Below are 19,647 nucleotides of genomic sequence, written 5' to 3'. Positions count from 1 at the left end.
ACGGTCGGCCAATTTTTTAAAGGGCATTAAAAATCTTATTTTCTAAAAAAGTGGGGCTGCCTGGTTATTGCAGCCACCCGTCAATTAATATCAGTAATTTTAGAAAAAATACGCATTTTTACATACTATATATCTAAATTTTCCCAGACATTCAGGCACTTTTTTAAATTAGTTTATTTTAAGATTATTAAATCACATTGCTAAATAAGTTAAAATATGTACCTACATTTTTTAAACATCATTTTTTGTCAACTGCCTAATTGCAATAACAAAGTGAATATCCAAGCAAAGAAAACTTTACGGGAATCATGACCCTGAACCATTTTCAAGTACAGTTTTAATCCTAAAACAAAAGTAAAATAGGTATATTAATTAAGTTTCTATCTGGTTACTGTAAACCATCTATAAACTACCCAAAAAATGAAATGCATTAATTTGTTATGTTAAGAGAGGTTCGAAATATTTTTGACACTACTACTTCTACTTTTTTCTTAATAGGTTGATAAATATAACATACTTACTTTTATTTTACCGGGTGTCTTTAACATATCTATCAGAGAAAGGGGGTACAAATACATATAAAAAATAGATGATACTGGCTCCTGCAGCAAATAAAATAACAAATAGTATAACCTAAAATTATAAGTAACAAAATATAAATACCTATCAGAAACAAAGGAATTTGTTCTCTATCCATATCCATAAGTTAATAAAATGGAGAGTTTAGCAAAAAAAGGTAAATCACCAAAAGAAAAATTAACAAACATGACGAATTACGAATTGTCATGATGTTGTCATCTTGGTTGTCATGATGACGAAAACGAAAGGCGATTGTTCTAATTTCTATTTAGAAATTACGTTTTATATGGCTGCTTCTTTCTCTCTTATTATATTAGAATGAGATAGTGGGCCCAATAGACGCAATGCGCAGATCAACATAAATAGAACCAAATTTTGCGTTCTGAGTTGCGCTACGGGAACGTTGTCCCTCTCTTTGCCAGTCTCTTTTTATTTGTTTGTCTATGTTTTGGTGTCAATATGACTCCTACTTGTAAAAGGCGCCACCTACATATTTTTTAACTAATTTGAAGTGTAATAATTTTTCGTCCGTACCTGTATAAAACTACTGAATAAAAAAATATACACTTATGAGTTTTTTCACGTAAAAAAGGTATCTTGGTAAAAATCGCTACGAGTAATGGTTCTCGAGATATTTGGAATCGAAATTATCAATAACTCTCATCATTGACATAAATTAAACATGTTTACTAATCTGTTATTAGACTGAAATTATAAATTTGAAATGTTTTTGTGGCAAAAGTTCAACAGAAACTGTTTTATCATATTTTTTTCGTAGAAATATTTATGATTAATTTAAAAAAATAAAAAATTTCCATATTTATTATTTCAGTCAAATAACTATCTACTCAATGTCTTTATTTTTTGTCAATAATAACATGTATTCACTATTTCCATTCTAAATATCTTGAGAACGATTGCTTGTAACGATTTTTACCAAGAGACGTTTTTTTACATAAAAACTCACGAAAATGTATATTTTTCACTCGGTAGTTTTATACAGGTACGGACGAAAAGTTATTACTCTTCAAAACAGTTAAAACACATGTAGATGGTGCCCCCCCCCCTAGAAATAGGTGTCATATATTGACATCAAAATCAAATTTTTCATGTCAAAAAACTTCCAGACACGAATTTTCATCCAAATATTGACGTTACTTCGGAAATTATTTGGAAAAAATCGAAATAAAATTGAAACTTCTAGACCCTGTATCTCCGAAACTAAGCATTTTTGGACATACATTTATATCTGGTTATACACGAGAAAGTTTTTATCTGCAGAATATGCTGCCGAAGTTTCCGGAATACAGTTCGGACCACCCTGTATATAGGCCAGTGCAATTTATTATATAACTGTTAAGCTAAAGTTCGGTTTAAAAAAATAAAAATTCTTTAACATTTAAATTTCTTTGGTTTGTAAGTAGAAATTATAAGCCTTTTTTAGTTAAAATTATAAGCCCTCGTTACATGGAATTCGTTTCAAGTAGATTTTTTTGTCTCTGTTATATTTTCATCATTTCGTTTACTCTCGTTATTCTGTAATAAAAACTTTTCTTCTATTAAAATGCTTTAGAAAATAATATACCGAAACAGAGTTTATCGCTTACATATCTTTTTAGTATTATATGCATTTTATGCCATTTTCTGTAAATTGTGTTTTAGTCTGTGTTTTGTTCTATGTTTTAATATTCTTAAATAAAGGATAGAAATACACCTTTTATTTTCTCCATAATTTTTTTTAACGCAATTTGTCACACTATTATTCACCTTTTATTATGCGAAACTAAAAAGTTTGTTTTGAATTAGTATTTGTTTTATAAAGATTTAGGTCAAATCTTTACTCAATTCGTTTCATTTTACATTAAAGTAAATTAATTTAATTTCAATCAAAAAACTTTTTTCGATTAATCTAAATAATTTAAAACACAAAACGATACAGCTATGCACGAGAATATTTGCGCACTTTGCAGCAGCATCCACGACTCAGTCACCGTTTTGAAAGTACCTACCAACGTTTTTATTTAACTGACTCTATTTAAATTTAAAACAAATCCATTTTTACAGCCTACAACATGGTAGCGTGTAGAATCTCGGATGCCAGGAATGGGGGTGGAGCCACCGACAGCCAAGTGCCTTTAAAAAAGTAAGTTGTTTCTATCACACAGTATATTAGTATCGCTATCAGCTGTATATTATGATCCCTTGTACTAACCAAATACTGGTAACCCTATAACCTCAACAGTTTTTGTACGCTTTATTAACTAAATGTCATCAAAACATATCCCAGCCGAATATTTTTGTAATTTTACTAATACTGTTTTCTCTATTGTTTATGAACATTTTTCTAGACAACTTTTAATAATAAATAATTGTCTCATTAATATAATATGTACATAGCTAACCAATTACTTACTTAGTATACCGGGTGCGTCTTAAAAATTGCACACAGCCTATAACTTTTTTATTTTTTCAGATAACAGTCTTTCAGATTCAGACTTGGTTTGTTAGTATGTTAGTATGTGACATAAATTAGGATTGATTGACGTATAGTGGAGTGCCCAGAGACTTTTACCTCGGAATTCAATTACTGTCAATGTATTAATGTGAAACCTTCTGTATGGTGTTTTATAGATAAAATACTAAAATGTTTACCCATTTTTTTTCGTTGCTTTTATTTTTTTATTTTTGTAATTTTAGTAAATTCTTAGTTATTTCCTTCTTAATTTTTTGATTTTTTAAATTTTTTTTTCTAAGTAAATTTACTGAAATAAATGAATCTAATTCATAAGCTATACCTATTCTATTAATATTTTAATCATTGAAATTTTGATTGAGATCGAATTATACAGGGTGGCGCGTCATATACGATGCGGTTTTTGCAAGGAGAACAAAAGATTGTATTGAAGTGAAATTTTGTGAGCTTATGTAAGTCAATTTAAAGCATTTTATAAAATGATATTGAGTTCTACAGGGTGTCCCCAAAAAAAGTTACACATCAAAGTTGTGTTTTTTGTAATGGAACACTCTATATATTAATTGATCTTAGGATTCTAGTAAAAAATAAAGGCGAGTTTCATTAGAAAAGTATATGACTAAAATGTATAGTTTTTGAAATACATTCATCAGCACGAAAAATGGACACCTTAAAACTTTGATGTATTTTAAAGTTTAATATATTTTATTCTAGTTGGCCGATTTTGATGATTTTTTAAGCAGTATGTAGCCAAATTATTTGACTTTTTAGTATCTCTTTCTAAATTAAAAATGAAACTCCTCATCTGTTAATTATACGAGGGAAAACGAAACGTTGATATTTTGGTGAAAGTTTGAAACGCCCTGTGGAATATGTTAGAACAACTTGAAATCTAAAAATCATTTTATCATCCAGATACATCCTTTCTCGATAGTTTGTTTTTTGGTTCACCTCAATAGCTTTATTTTTGATGGAGATATTCGCTTTTGAATAAGACACTAACATGTTTTCGTGATTTTTACATTAAGACCATGCCTTTGCTTTTGGTCCTAGTCAACAGACCTAGTAAGTTCTGGTCCCGAAGCAGGCATTCTTAACATAAGATTTGCTTCATTTAGTCTTCTTCTTAAGCGGCCCTCACACGATCAATAATATTGTCAATATTTTGGATTATTGACAATATTATTGAGCGTTTGAGCGTACATATTGATGTACTTTCAATATATTGATGGATTTTCGAGATCCTGAAAATACTCGACAATATTAAAGGCGGAGCTAGTCGTATTGACAATATATTGATCGTTAGCTAGCATGGTTGACAAAATTTGACTAGTTTATTCGTAACCATGGCGGAAGACGGAACATCGCCGTCGTTGTTTTCACCAGTTTTAGATCGCAATCATCAGGCTCCCGTTTCTTAACGTACTTTAGAAGATTTAGTTGGCCGAACCTTTTTCTTTTTGGATATCCATTTTTTATATAACGTCTTTTCTTTAATTTTTTCCTTTATTTTTTCCATATTTTTTCTCACTGACTGACACTCACTGCTAAAATGACACGCTTTTTTTATCTTTAATTTTATGGCATAGGGTATAATTCACACTTAATATCTGCACAAAACTTAATATTGATATATGTATTGACCGTGTCAGGCCAACTTTCAAATATTGATAAAATATTGACAATAAAAAACATTGACAATATTATTGATCGTGTGAGGGCCGCTTTAGAGTCTGTTAAGTTAATACGTACGTTCCTTAGGTGCAATTCATTATAAATTTGAAAATCTGCCAACCGGCGGCGATTTCTTAGCAATAAACTTACAATAAGTCGATCGTCTCGATTAGAAGTTCTCATGCGAAGGTTCCTGGACGTCTAGATTGACGTCCTCATGGATCTGGTCATAATGCAAAAACCACTCAGTATACTCTATGATATTAAGGCATTTTTGAAAAAACTAAAACTTAAGTGTAAAAATATATTTGACTCACCCTGTATATCTATAAAAATATTTTTGAAATGTGAACTACCATTAAACACATATTTTGTAAAAGGTTTGGAGTGAAAATCTCAAATAGGAATCCTGATACAGAGCTTTTTCGGAACACGGAGCCATCTTGTATGTATACATTTGTATATGTGTCTTTATTTAAATACTAAAGTGAAAGCAACGAATTTAAATGGGTAAACTTTGTAATATATTTTATTAACAATACAATGCCAGAAAATTTTATAAAAATTCGTTCACAGTAAATGAATTCCGAGGTTTGTATCCCATATATAGCATCATATACTAACATACCAAATTTCGTTTTTTTTATCTGAAATAAATAAAAAAGCTATAGGTGAGCCACTTTTGAGTCGCACCCGACATATATACAGGGTGTCTCCATACAGGGTGGCCCATCGAAAACGTTCCGCAAGGCATAACGGCCAGGGTAATTTTTTTTTCAGAAAATTCAAAAACACGTCAATTTTGTTTGTGAGGGGGACAACTTTTGTCCCAAAAATGATTGCAAAATCTTCAACCCTCTAAACGGGGGTGTCATCCCCCAATTTTTTTCAAATGGGAAGGAGGGTCAAGTGGTACCGCAATGAAAAGGGCTTTCTATTCTCTATATTTCCCCGCCTCGTTTTTGAAAATCGGTCCAAGCATTGAGAAAATATGAAGGATTGAAATTTGAAAAGTTTATTTAAACATTTATCAGAGTAAATGATACGGATAAATTCCTTCGACCAATTTGCTGTTTTTTCTTATTATTTTTAGACGTTTACGCATTTTTTCACTTGCCACAAGGTTGAACGATCAGGTGCGGTATAGTTGCTAGGTAGCTGTTCCTTGACTTGTGCGTTGAAGTTCTTCTCAATATCGTTAAACTTTTTAACAATTATGGTGTAGTCACTTGCAGAAAAAGTGGAGATAATCGAATTTTATTTTAAAAATAATGAATGTGGCAATCGGTTTGCGCAGATATTCAATGAACGCCATCCTGACAAAGACCTTTATGGCAAAATTGTTCGCGAGTTAGTAGCAAAATTTCGCGAAACTGGTTCAGTTATGAATAAAAAGAGGCGGAGAGAAAATCCTGTAGTAAATGAAGCTATGGAGGTATTCGTATTGGGTCAAGTTGTCATAGATAGTACGCTGAGTACAAGAAAATTAGCCAATGAGACCGGCGTGAATCGTACAAGCGTCCAAAGGATATTAAAAAAAACACAAGTCCCACCGTACAAAATTCAGTTGGTACAAGAACTCAACGAGGGCGTTTAAAAATAAAGTAAAATAAAGTTTATTTTTAAAATAAAGTTCGATTATTTCCACTTTTTCTGTAAGTTGAAAAGAACTTCAACGCAAAAGTCACAGAACAGCTATCTAGCAACTACCGCACCTGATCGTTCAACCTTGTGGCAAGTGAAAAAATGCGTAAACATCTAGAAATAATAAGAAAAAACAGCAAATTGGTCGAAGGAATTTATCCTTATCATTTACTCTGATAAATGTTTAAATAAACTTTTCAAATTTCAATCCTTCATATTTTCTCAATGACTCCACCGATTTTCAAAAACGAAGCGGGAAAGTATAGAGAATAGAAAGCCCTTTTCATTGCGGTACCACTTGACCCCCCTTCCCATTTGAAAAAAATTGGGGAATGACACCCCTGCTTAGAGGGTTGCAAATTTTGCAATAATTTTTGGGGCAAAAGTTGTCCCCCTCACAAACAAAATTGACGTGTTTTTGGATTTTTTGAAAAAAAAATACCCTAGCCGTTATGCCTTGCGGAACGTTTTCGATGGGCCACCCTGTATACCGTGGACATAGAACAACTACAACATATTGTTGGATCAAAATAAGTTAATTGAACATAATTTACCTTTATAAAAAGTGCTTCGTTTGTCCGTTAGATGGCATGAATTAAAGATAAATCAGAACGGTAATTCATTTAATAATTATTAATTTTTTTAGCGTTTTATGATGTTTGTCGTCAAATGTAATTTATACCTCCTAACATAAAATTCCATATTTTTACCAACTAGATTATTAGAGCATAATACATTTTATGTGCCTCCATATCTTGATATATTGATTGACAAAAAACATTTTTTGAAAGTCAAGCATTGGAATAATAATTTCTTTCCTCAAAAAGTATGCACGGTGTTTTTTTTTACGAGAGACAAAAAATGTAGTAAATACTAGAGGGACCATTTTACGAAAAGAAAATCACCCTTTTTTTTTTGTTTTCACCCTTCCCGTACTTTTTCTTCAATTCTGTGAAAGTCAAATTTTAGAGCACTTAGCAAAACATAAACACCCAAAATATCATTCAAATCGGTATAACGGTTCTTAAAATATATTTTTTTTTAATGTTTGATGCCCTCCAGCTATTTTGATTCCAAAAATACGTAGTAATTCTATGTCCACGGAATAGTGGAACACCCTGAATATCTCTAACCGTATACTTAATTAATAAACAAACATTGACATGTGCCTTAATAAATATTTTATTTCGTTTGTTAGCGCAGCAATCGTTGATTTTATTTATTTTATTATTTACCCTAGCCATTTTGCCTTTTATTAACGGAAATATAGCAAATTAAAATAAAATTAGTATTTCCTCTTTTGTTAAAATAGAGAAATCTCTTTGAAAAATTCGAAATAATTTGATTTTGTCGAGAACGGAAGGCAGTTTGACATTGACATTATTTACCGAAGAAGTAAAAGACAAATTTATTAAGTATTTCAAGAACTTCATTCCTTATTTAGTTGAGTGGTCTTGTCTCTAGAAGTTTCTATTTTTAGACATTTTATTTGATTTAAATATGAGAAGGGCGAACTTTGAAATACTTTGTCTTAAAGCAAACTATAAAGTGCTTATAAATTGTATTACGTAGGTATAAAAGGCATATAGGAGTACATATTTTTCAAATTTATATTACCCTTTTGATTTATCTCATGCTAGACCTTCATATTAATACTAAGAGGATGTCGGTTTTTTGTTGTCTTTATTTATTTAGCTTACACAACGTTTCGGTCAAATATATCACAGTCCGTTATGAAGTTTTTTACTTCAGTTTAATTTGACTTGATACTTCTTGATATGATCCGTGATATGATCTATTGAGGAAGAGAGAGAGAGAGAGAGAGACTGAGAGAGAGACTCTCACTCTCATTAACTCTCACTCTCATCTCATTAACTCTCACTCTCATCTCATTTAAGCTGATTCCAAAAATGCATCCGTAATGCGTCGTCGGTCGTTTCGTCACCCTAATGATATTTAAAGTAAAAGTAAAGTAAAGATTTCAGTTAACGTCTCTTTTTTGCTGCCAGGGCTAATCTGGACGGGGCCTACTTTGTTTACGCGGAATCCGAACCGCGGTCCCCGGCCATATCATGGTCAATGGCCTACCGACTTGGCAAGTGTCTAAATCGACTCTTACTCACGAGATATCCGATCTCATCCGGCCTCGAACCGGCGTGAATGAGCAGTGTGTGTGAATAGATTTTACACTTTTGCCTTTTTTGGGGCAACAGCACGATACAGAGTTTCGAACCGGTCACCCGTCCATCCACTAGTATCGCCTTACGTCGCTTAACTTCGGTGTTCTAATGGGAACTGGTGTTTCGACGTAGCTAGGCCGCTGCCCTAATGATATTTAAGTTTAAGCTGTCAAAATCACAGAATATGGATTGTGTGATTCTGTGATTCTGTGATTGTCATGTAAACCCAGACTAACTGCGTCTACTTCCGCCACGGATAAATACATTGCTCTATAACAATGACAGAGTTTTCTGGAAGTAATGTCATCATTTGGGAAAAACAATCTTCAAAAACATCCGCCGTCATTTCTTCATGATAATCCTTGGTGGATTTAGATTCAAATTGCAGTAGTCCTTCTGTACGAACCCTACTATATATAAGGAAATTAAAATAACTTTGGTTGCACATCATAATACGACCACCAGCAAACTCCATAAGACGATTTTGCATAATAAAAATTGTCACTCTAAATCGCTGTCTTTTTTAGACAGATGTCACTTGTCATTATTCAATTCATTATTCGAATTCCAAAATGTTGTTAACAAAAGTTTCATCTTAAAAATAAACTTTTCAATCACAATTGTTTATCTCCATCATTTACCGGGTTAATAATACAGAAATTACAGCTCAATTACAAATAATTTATGATTTATAATAGTGATTTACAGTAATTTTATTAAATTATAGGAATATTCTCGTTGATTATTGGTTTGAAATAAGTATGACAGTGTCCTCCAATGAAAATGCGAGTTACTAACTCTAAATTCTAATTTTGAGCTGACAAATGAGCTAGATGCTTAGACTTTACCTAGACCGTTATTCAGAAGTTACAAACCTATCGATGAAAATATGCATGAAAATTTACTCAATTAATCAAGGTTGGTACAGTATCAAGTTTATTATAGTGATTTTCTTAGCCGCGCATGGCACAGATCGTTACCCAGTGTTGCCACAAGCTTATTTTCATCGGATATATTATCACGAGATAGCGGGATTAAATTGTTTTACAAAGGGGTAGATCCCGAATGGAGTAGCTGTGGCAACACTGCCACTATCACTCTTCCTCTCGCTAGCTCACGCGTCAAGGCCGTGACTCACTTGAATTTTTACTCCCGACGTGCGTAAAGAAGTTTCACTTCAATAAAAAAGTCGGCTGATTGTTATTGATGATGTTTTATGGCACCAGGCCTTCTCGATGCTATCAGGCTTTTTGAAACAGACTATATTAAACTCAGATATTTTAGGAATTAGATTGATAACTATCAGCGATATCAGTATAACTGGCAAGGATTACGGTCAGTGATACACCTTACCGAAACGTTACGTAAGTTTTAGAATTACAGAGAATATAAGTTCAATAAGATATTTTGTTTCATAATTCATCATTGTCTAGCAGTTTCAAACAAACTCAAACATTGATAAATCTATTAAAACAAGCGATAAATATTGATTATTCGGCTGGGATAAGTTCATTTGATTTGTCCTTTCTTCCGAACCATATAAATGATTTTTAATTGTAGGACGGTTGAGTCCGAGTCTTACCGTGATTACGAGAGCGTGTTTATAATTCCTGGGACAAGCGTTGACACGAACCGTAAGCTCCAGATTGACAGGTCTCGTTATTGTCTGCGATAACGCCACTTTCTTTTCCCTCTTACCTAAGCCGGAAATAACGTTTAAACTTTAAAAATTCAACGATCAAACAACTCTTTAATAAGTTATCGCAATTCATAGCGAGATTTTTTTAGTGATACGTAGAGTTATAAAATATCAATTAATTTCATTCGTTTTTCTAGCTTTTATTACGGTTTGCAACCCTCAGTTTAAATATATAATAGATACAGCACACCTGATTTAAAACTGCCACAAGTCATACATAATAGACTGCTGTTTTTTTAGAGTGCACTAGTCTAAAAGACTGACGTCACGGCACAGGGCGGAACTTTAAAATATTTTCAAACAAAGCCATAAATGCAGGTAAAATTCAATAAACGGTTAGTTTATCTTTTTTTGGTCACAATAAAAATCATGTAGAATGTAGTTATAACGAGTTATAACTCATCATACAGTCTCAGAGCCTTGACAAAAGCCAGTATCTAAGGTGGCCCCACAGAGGCCAGCTCTCCATCTCCGATATCAGCCTTACCAAAGTTTATTGCGCGGACAGTTGTCGTCTTGGCGTACTCAGTGATAAGGTGTTCTGGTGTTTCCCCATTTTCCCTACAGAATCTGCATTCGCCGTTTTTTCTCAGCTTGAATCTACTGAGATGTTCGTTGAGGAGACCTTGTTATTAGAAACCTTGTGACAATCCGAAGATTGTTCTTACTCAAATCAAGGAAAATCTTTGATTTTTCTGGGTCATAAGTTCTGAGGAACTTTTTCCAGTATCTGAGACTGTTGGGGGATTCCCATATAAGGTTTTGGATGGAGTCTTCCAGGTTCTTGAGTTCAGCTTTAAGTTGGTTACCCTTTGGATAGCAGAACGATTCTGGTCCAGTTAGTGGAGTGTTTGCTCCTTTTCTAGCTAGATCGTTTACTTTTTCATTGTCTTCTATCCCTTGGTGAACGAGCACCCCAGAGTAGGACTTTATTTTCTTTGCCTAATTTGTTCAGCTTCTCTAGGCATTCTTTGACCAACTTTGAATTGATGTTTGCTAAATTGATCGCTTTTAGTGCTGCTTGACTATCGGATAAGAAGGCTATTTCCTGTCTTTGATAGTTCCTATCTAAGAGAAATTGTACGCATCTTTCGATAGCATAGATTTCCGCCTCAAGGATGCTGAGGTAGGTACAAAATCATACATTTAGCTCTATGTAATAAACTTACTTTTATCAAATTTATATTATATCAAAACCTCCTTCAGTGGCACAAGTTATATTCAAATAAAAACATTAAAACTCCTATTTGCTCACTGAAAATGGAAGACCACATTGTTTGAAAAGGTTGTTAAGCTCCGCCCTTTGACCTGACGTAACGACTGAGACTCTCTATTGGTCTCAGCCCAATTCGAGCGCCGAATCGACGTTTACCAACCATACTCGAAATGCAGCTATCTGTAAACAAAGCTATTTTTTGACAAAAATTATATTTTTCAGGCTGTCAAGATTTCCATTGTTATTTTGGTGGCGTGTTGTATTTTTTAGTATATTTCGTCTAAGGAAATGCCGGTTGAATCTGATTGATATTCTGTAACTTTGGTGTGCTTCATTTGTTCCTGGAATGTATATAGATATAGGGCCTTAGGGCTCGTATACTATGTGTTCTGTGCATTAGTTCTATTCATTTCTGTCGATTGATTAATTTTATTACGCGATGATCATAAACCTTCTTTTTCTTTCCTTTGTTGTCTCGTGTTTTATGTACTTATTGGAGCAAGGGTGTTATAGACCTTTTAAGAAAAATACAAGGAAGTTTGTTTTGTTAAAAAGTAGCAAAAAGCTCAAAAATATTAAGGAAACTCTTTAAGAGTTTTAAAAGTTTTCGAATCTTATTAGAATATCGTAGATAACACTGTTCATAAGAAGATAATTTGTAAAAGATTCTAATTTAAAAAGTTTTTAATTTTGGACTAAGTCTCAAACGTATCTTTTTTTATTTCAGTGGATTTTTAATTTAGCATCTTATTAAATTAAAAAGCAATTTATGCTTTCCAGGATTTACATTAATTATAAAAACAAACTATACCTACATTTTTTTTCTTAAATGTTGTCATTTCACCGATTAAGTATTCATTATTTCATATCATATATTTATAAAGGCTATATTTAAAAAATCACTATAAATTTTGTAATATTGATGGATATTGAAATTGGAAACATTTACGTTCTATACATTAATTTAAAATAGGACAATTTGATTTTATGTTGAAGCTGACATTTCGTTATACACTTTAAAGCGACATCTTTAAAGATTTAAATTAATTTTTTAATATTAATTTTCAATTTTGAAACTAATTTACCGACAATGACAGTTATTTATGTCTATTATTTTAATTCTTTTATAAAATTAAAAAAAACAATTTTATTTATTTTATGTTAATTGTGATCAGCTACATTTATGGTTATTAAAATAACTTTTTATATCCGGCATAATATGTCAAATTAACAAAGTAAAATTACCAAATTTTAAAAATTAGTAAAATTAACCATCAGTCGCAACTTCATAAACCAAGTGAAATCAACGAAATCAGTCAAATTAACAAACTCAGTCAATTTACTTATTACTTATTTTACTTAGGTACCAAACTAATTAATTTAACAAAATCAGTTAAATTAACCTCACTAGTCAAATTAACTAAGTCAAATTAAATAAATTATTGAAATTAACACAGTTGGTCTAATTTTGCTTAAGTTACACAAATGGTCTAGGTTAGATTAATAAAATTAGTCAAATTAATAAGGCCAGTCAAAATAACAAATTTATTTCTAACTAAAGACAGTCAAATTAACAAAATTATTCATGTTCACGAAGTCACATTAAATGAATTAGCCAAATCAAATGTCGACCAAGTAAAAAGGTAGTAAAACTAACAAAGATAGTGAAATTAAAAAAGTTAGTCAACCAATTAATTCAAATTAAGAAAATTAGTCACATTTATAAAGGGCCAAATTAATAAAAATCAATTAAATTAACAAAGCAAATTTATCAAGGATAAACAAATCACTCAGTTAATATGTAAAGACAATCATATTAAAAAAATAGTTCAAATTAGCAAAGTTTCATTAACCACGTCCTAGGGTTAACAAAAAAAAAATAATAAAGCTAGTGAAATCGATATAGTCATTGAAATCAAAGTAATTCAAATTAAGTATATATGACTTAACAAAGCAAGTCAAACTAATAAAATCGGTCAAGTTATCAAAAGCACTGAAATTTAAGACTCTCAATCTCTTTAACCCAGTCAGTCTGATTAACTAAGTTAATCAAATCGATTCATTTGATAAGTTGTTTCAAATTAACTGAATTAGCTAGTGAAATCAATATTTCCGACATAATCGATACTTAATCGATTTCAGTGAGTATTGAAATTAACAAAGTACCGTAAAATGGGGTGAATAGAAACAGTTTTGTAGGCTATTAGCGATATACCTGTTGATAAAAATTTGGTATTACTTTCCTGAATATTTTAAAACATGGGTCTTTGTTTGTTCTTTGCGTATATATGTAATTTGATTTTTGAAAAATATGCGTATAAACATTAAATAAAAATAACATTTGTGTTTCTATTCACCTGCTATTCGGGAGAATAGAAACACACATTGATGTTAAGGTTTTTATCTATTCTATTTTCAACAAAGTGATTAGAAACAGGAAATTATTACATATTTAAGTAGGTTTAACAATAATTAACAATACATATAATATAACAACTTACATGTACCAGCTTATGTATTACTTTAAAAATAAATATTTTATTTATAAAGTTTTCGCGCCATACAAAATAGGTGATAAATCGATCTCACATTTATTAATCAGCTGATTGACAGAAACAGTGCTGGCACAGATAAAAATATAGTTTTTACATTTTATTGTGTATTACCAATGATAGAAAAATTAGATATGTCGACTCTTTTTACTTTGAATATTTTTAATCGTGATTTGATTTTTTTCAGAAATTTTGTTTCTATTCGCCACTATGTTTCTATTCCCCCCATTTTACGGTAAGTCAAATTAAGTGTATATGACTTAACAAAGTAAGTCAAACTAATAAAATCAGTCAAACTAACAATATCACCCAAGTTATTGGTGATATTGGTGGATATTTATATCGGAAATCGATATTTCCGATATAAACGATATTTAATCGATTTCAATGACTATTGAAATTAACAAAGTAAGTCAAATTAACTGTATATGATTTAACAAAGTAAGTCCAACTAATAAAATCAGTCAAATTATCATAAACACTGAAATAAAGAATCTCAGTCTCTTTAAGCCGGTCAGTCTGATTAACCAAGTTGATCAAATCGACCCATTTGATCAATTGTTTCAAATTAGCTACTGAAATCGATATTTCCGATATAATCGATATTTAATCGATTTCAATGACTATTGAAATTATCAAAGTAAGTCAAATTAAGTCTATATGACTTGACAAAGTAAGTCAAAATAATAAAATCAGTCAAATTAACAATTCAGTCAAATTATCAGAAACGTTGAAATTAAGAATCTCAACCTCTTTAACCCGGTCAGTCGGATTAACCAAGTTAATCAAATCGATCCATTTGATCAATTATTGTTTCAAGTTAGCTATTTAAATCGATATTTATTATATTATTATTAAATCGATTTCAATGACTATTGAAATTAACAAAGTAAGTCAAATTAAGTGTATGTGACTTAACAAAGTAAGTCAAACTAATAAAATCAGTCTAATTAACAATATCAGTCAAGTTATCAAAAAACTGAAATTAAGAATCTCAGTCTTTAACCCTGTCAGTCTGATTAAGTAACTTGGTTAATTGTTTCAAATTAACTGAATAATAAGTGAATTGAATATAGCCTTTATAAGTTTTTTCCCTGATATTAACCCATCCTAAGTCCCGATTTTACCCCGTCTCGGAAGTCCTTTCCGACGTCATCACTGCAACTAAACGCGTGTTGTTCTGCCTCTGACCGTCAGTTTCTGATCCCTCTCTCGTGTGTTCCTTGCCGCCGCTCTACGGACCTGCGCAGGAGGAAAAAAGGTGATGGAATGCACCCCGGACGCCACTGAACCGCCAAGCACTCACGTCAGCACATGTATTAGCTCTATTTCTATTTGATTCTTGCACTGTTTTTTGTTTGATTATGAATTTTGATCAGGCACCTCGTTATGGTAACTTTTCTCGATATCGTTGTTATTTTCATTGCCTCCCTCTAAAATCGAGTCCTGAATTATTATAGGCCAGCCCTTTTCGAAGTGTATTTGCGTGCAGCCTTGAAGTTATTTTTGAATTTACTAAAAGCAATTTTAATATTTTTCCTTTGCTTTGTATGCGGGCAGATTTACATTTACTAACTATACAGGGTGGTCCGAATCCGAATTGAATTCGGGATACTTCTGCAATATATTGCGCAGATAAAATAAGTAAAAAAGTTTGTATAAACTTATGTCTTGAAATGCATCGTTTCGGAGACACAGGGTTTAAAAAATTCATTTTATTTACTTTCTTTTCCAAATGATTTCTAAACTAACCTAAATACTTGGATGAAAATTGGTGTTTGGGAGTATTTTTTTACTTGATGAAATCGATATAAGGTCTGTTCCCAGAAGAATCCCTGACTAGTCAGCACGTTTCTCATTGAAATGCGTAGAAACCTGATTTTTAGTCAGGTTTCTACGCATTTCAACCAATAAGAAACGCGCTGTCTAGTCAGAGATTCTTCTGAGAACAGACCTATAGGTGCTAGTATGGCACTTACTTGTAGGGGGCGCCGCGGCACCTACATGTTTTTTAACTGTTCTGAAAAGTAATAACATTTAGTCCGTCCCTCTATTATACCTGTATACTACTGTATAGTGAGATAAAAATTATACTTTTTCGCCATTTTTTACGTAAAATTAAGATCTCTTGGTAAAAATTGTTACGGGAAACCGTTTTTAAGATATTAGGAATGGAAATAATCAATACATGTTATCATTAACAAAATAATAAACATGTTGTTTAAAAAATCGTGATTGACGTAAAAAATCAAATGTTTCCAAATTTATAATTTCAGTCAAATAACAGCTATCAAGTGTCTCCCTCTCACATGTTTATTATTGTCAATAATGACATGCTTTGATTATTTCGAATCCATATGTTTTTAAAGGGTTCTCCGTAGCAAGCGTTTCCTAAAATATATAGGCGGTGCCCGCTACAAGTAGGAGTCATACTGATATCAAAATCGAATTTCTCATGTCAAAAAACACCCAAACCTAAAATAAAAATAACAAACATTTATACGAACTTTTTTTACTTATTTTTAATCTGTAGAATACATTGCCGAAGTTTCCCGTATACAATTCGGACCACCCTGTATATGTATAACAGAAATGTAAATCAGAATTCTCAAGGGTACACGCTTTTTTAAAACTATTTTTATTTATGACATTTTTGAACTTTCTACGAAGATGTGTTTTAAGATAAATTTACAGCCATTAAATATTAAAAAAAATTAAAACTAACTTATGATACTTTACAGGGCGATTGTTAAATAAGTACACATATTTTTAGGGATGGTATATTTCGATACTTAGGAACACGTATACGAGTTTTTTTTGCAAAAAAAATTTGAAAATTTTCGACAAGAAAATTGGTAAATTTTTAGGTATAAACCATTATGTCTTGATAATATGGCAACATAGGTAGTAGATTAAGTTTAGAGGAACGAAAAAATTCAGTGGTCTTGAAAATTTAATACATTTTTTTTATTTAAATTTTCTAAGTAAAATAACTGTAAGTTAATTTTTAATAAATAAGTGACAACCTAGCATTTGCCCGTTATTATTTATCTGATGTTTAAATACGTAATAGTACGAAAGCTAGCAATGTCGGAAAAATAAGTATTTTAAGGCGTCTGGCTCTTTGATATATCTTTTACTATGCTCTCTAGAACAGCATGCGGTCTGTCTGGCTGCCGGTAAGCGTTGCGTTCCCTACTGCGCATTGAAAGAAGATCCTATATTTTTATTAGTCCTTTAAATTCTAGTATTGAATATAAACCGACCGAGTTTCCATAGCTCAGCGCGTAGAGGATCCGCCTATCAAGCGAGGAGTCAGAGTTCGAATCCGGGTCAGTGCAAAAACTTTTTTATTTTATTTTCGTTTATATTCTGATAGTAAGGTATTGAATATTTGTTTTTTTTTTGAATCACCAGAAATATTTAATACTTTACTATCAGAATATAAACGAAAATAAAATAAAAAGGTCATTGCCCTGACCCGGATTCGAACTCTGAATCCTCGGTTCGTAATCGGAAACTCTACGCACTGCGCATGTTCGATTTGTATTCAATACTGGAATTTATAGGACTAAATTAAAAAAAAATAGGATCTTCTTCCGATGCGCAGTAGTAAACGCAACGGGTATCGGCAGCCAGACGGGCCGCATGCTGTTCCATAGTAAAAGATATATCAAAGAGCCAGCTTTCTTAAAATACTTTCTCGAAAACGTTGCTAGCTCTTAGACTATAAATAATGCATCTTCGTAGATATTTCAAGAAATTCTCATTTAGAAATTAGATTTTTAAACTAAAATATCGAGTATTTTAGTTTCTAAAGTCTAATTATGTTCTATGAGTGTTAAAATCCTCTCCTACTTTTTACTGATTTGATATTTTCAATAAGATTTTCAAGCATTTTTTAATTAAATAATTGCAGTCATATTAGGCTTAGAAATGTCATTTATTTTAATAATTTAGCATGTTAATCGTTGATATTACAAAAGACTTATAACTAAAGAACTGCAAAAATATATCTTGAATAGAATAATCTACATAAAAATATAATGCCATTTTATTAGAAGAATTTTTGTGGCCTACGTAAGGGTGGACCGAACTAAATTCCGGCAGCATATTTCACTGATAAAAATAAGTAAAAAAGTTCATATAAATGTATGTCCTAAAATGCTTAGTTTCCGAGATACAAGGTGTAGAAGTTTTTTTTTATTTCAATTTTTTCCAAATAATATCTGAAGTAACGTCAATATTTGGATGAAAATTGGTGTCTGGGGGTTTTTTGACGTGAGAAATTTGATTTTGATGTCAATGTGACTCCTATTTGTAGGGGGCGCCACCTACGTGTATTTTAACTGTTTTGAAGAGTAATAACTTTTTGTCGATACCTGTATAAAACTACTGAGTTAAAAAATATACATCTCTGTGATATTCTACGTAAAAAATGGCTCTTGGTAAAAATATCTACGAGGAACCGTTCTCAAGATATTTAGAATGGAAATAGTCAATACATGTCATTATTGACTAAAGATAAACATGTTGAGCAGATAGTTATAAATAAATAAAATAAGTAAATAAATAAATGCCTTTATTGTCAAAAAATTTTCAATTTGTAGACAAAGCTAAACTAAACAAACAAAGTAAACTAACAAGGTACACAAACAAACAAACAAAAGATAATACAAAACATTATACAAATAATATTGTCAGTCTTATTGTTTAAAATAAACATTTATAAATGTTTAAAATGTCAAATTATTTGTCTGAAATGAGAAATTTGGGAACTTTTTATTTCTTTAAAGTAATCATAAATTTTTCTTCGAAAAAAACGATGATAAAACAGTTGAATTTTTGGCACAAAAATATTTCAAATTTATGATTTCAGTCTAATAACTATTTAAAGAAATCTTTTTTATTTAAAAAATGTGGTAAATGTATAATTTTTAACTCACTAGTTTTATACAGGTACGGACGAAAACTTATTACTCTTCAAACCAGTTAAAAAATATGTAGGTGGCGCCCTCTACAACTAGAAGTCATATTGACATCAAAATCAAATTTCTCATGTCAAAAAACTCCCAGACGCCAATTTTTATCCAAATATTGACGTTACTTCAGAAATTATTTGGAAAAAATCGAAATAAAATTGAAACGTCTACGCCCATAGGGCATACATTTATACGAACTTTTTTACTTATTTTTACCTGCAGAATATGCTGCTAAAGTTTCCGGATTACAGTTCGAACCACCCTGTATAAATAAAGATATTTCAAAGCACTAAAGCAAGTCTATTAGAAATGCCTCATCCGGAAAATATCAAAACTGCTTTTATTATGGAAATAAAGGCTATGTGCCGTTTACGAAATGGCATAGGAAAAACTTTTTATTGTAGAATTATTCAAAACTTGAATTTAAAGTTAACGATGCAAGAATGTAATTGCTTTATCGTACGAAATTTAAATTTTTAATGTGGGTAATAAAAATACAGACTGCTAAGTTTTAATATTAGGACTAAATTCGTTCTTTTTGTTTTAACTTTTTTATAAGTAAGTAACTTAATGGTAATTTTAAAGACGGTGTCAAATCAGTAAATGGACCGATGTTTCCTTTTGATCCCAGATGTTTCGAAAATTTTC

The 19,647-nt window shown here is 31.3% G+C and overlaps 1 protein-coding gene across 6 annotated transcripts in view; it reads left to right on the top strand.

Annotated features, from left to right (window-relative positions):
- The window catches only part of LOC115874690 (protein turtle), a 241,578-nt gene that overhangs the window by 218,401 nt on the left and 3,530 nt on the right, over positions 1-19,647 (top strand). For 3 of the 6 annotated variants that reach the window (XM_030889923.1, XM_030889922.1, XM_030889921.1), the window contains exons 16-18: positions 2,644-2,722; positions 10,111-10,184; positions 15,215-15,278. In XM_030889923.1, coding sequence (XP_030745783.1) covers positions 2,644-2,722; positions 10,111-10,184; positions 15,215-15,278 — 217 coding nt within the window. The remainder of the gene's footprint in view (positions 1-2,643; positions 2,723-10,110; positions 10,185-15,214; positions 15,279-19,647) is intronic. The other 3 variants (XM_030889926.1, XM_030889924.1, XM_030889925.1) reach the window with 1 other exon arrangement.

The sequence above is a fragment of the Sitophilus oryzae genome, unplaced genomic scaffold, assembly GCF_002938485.1.
Source record: "Sitophilus oryzae breed Bouriz unplaced genomic scaffold, Soryzae_2.0 scaffold_1297_pilon_pilon, whole genome shotgun sequence".
NCBI lineage: Eukaryota > Metazoa > Arthropoda > Insecta > Coleoptera > Curculionidae > Sitophilus > Sitophilus oryzae.
The sequence above is the reverse complement of the archived record's forward strand: the minus strand, read 5'-3'. Positions and strand labels throughout refer to the sequence as shown.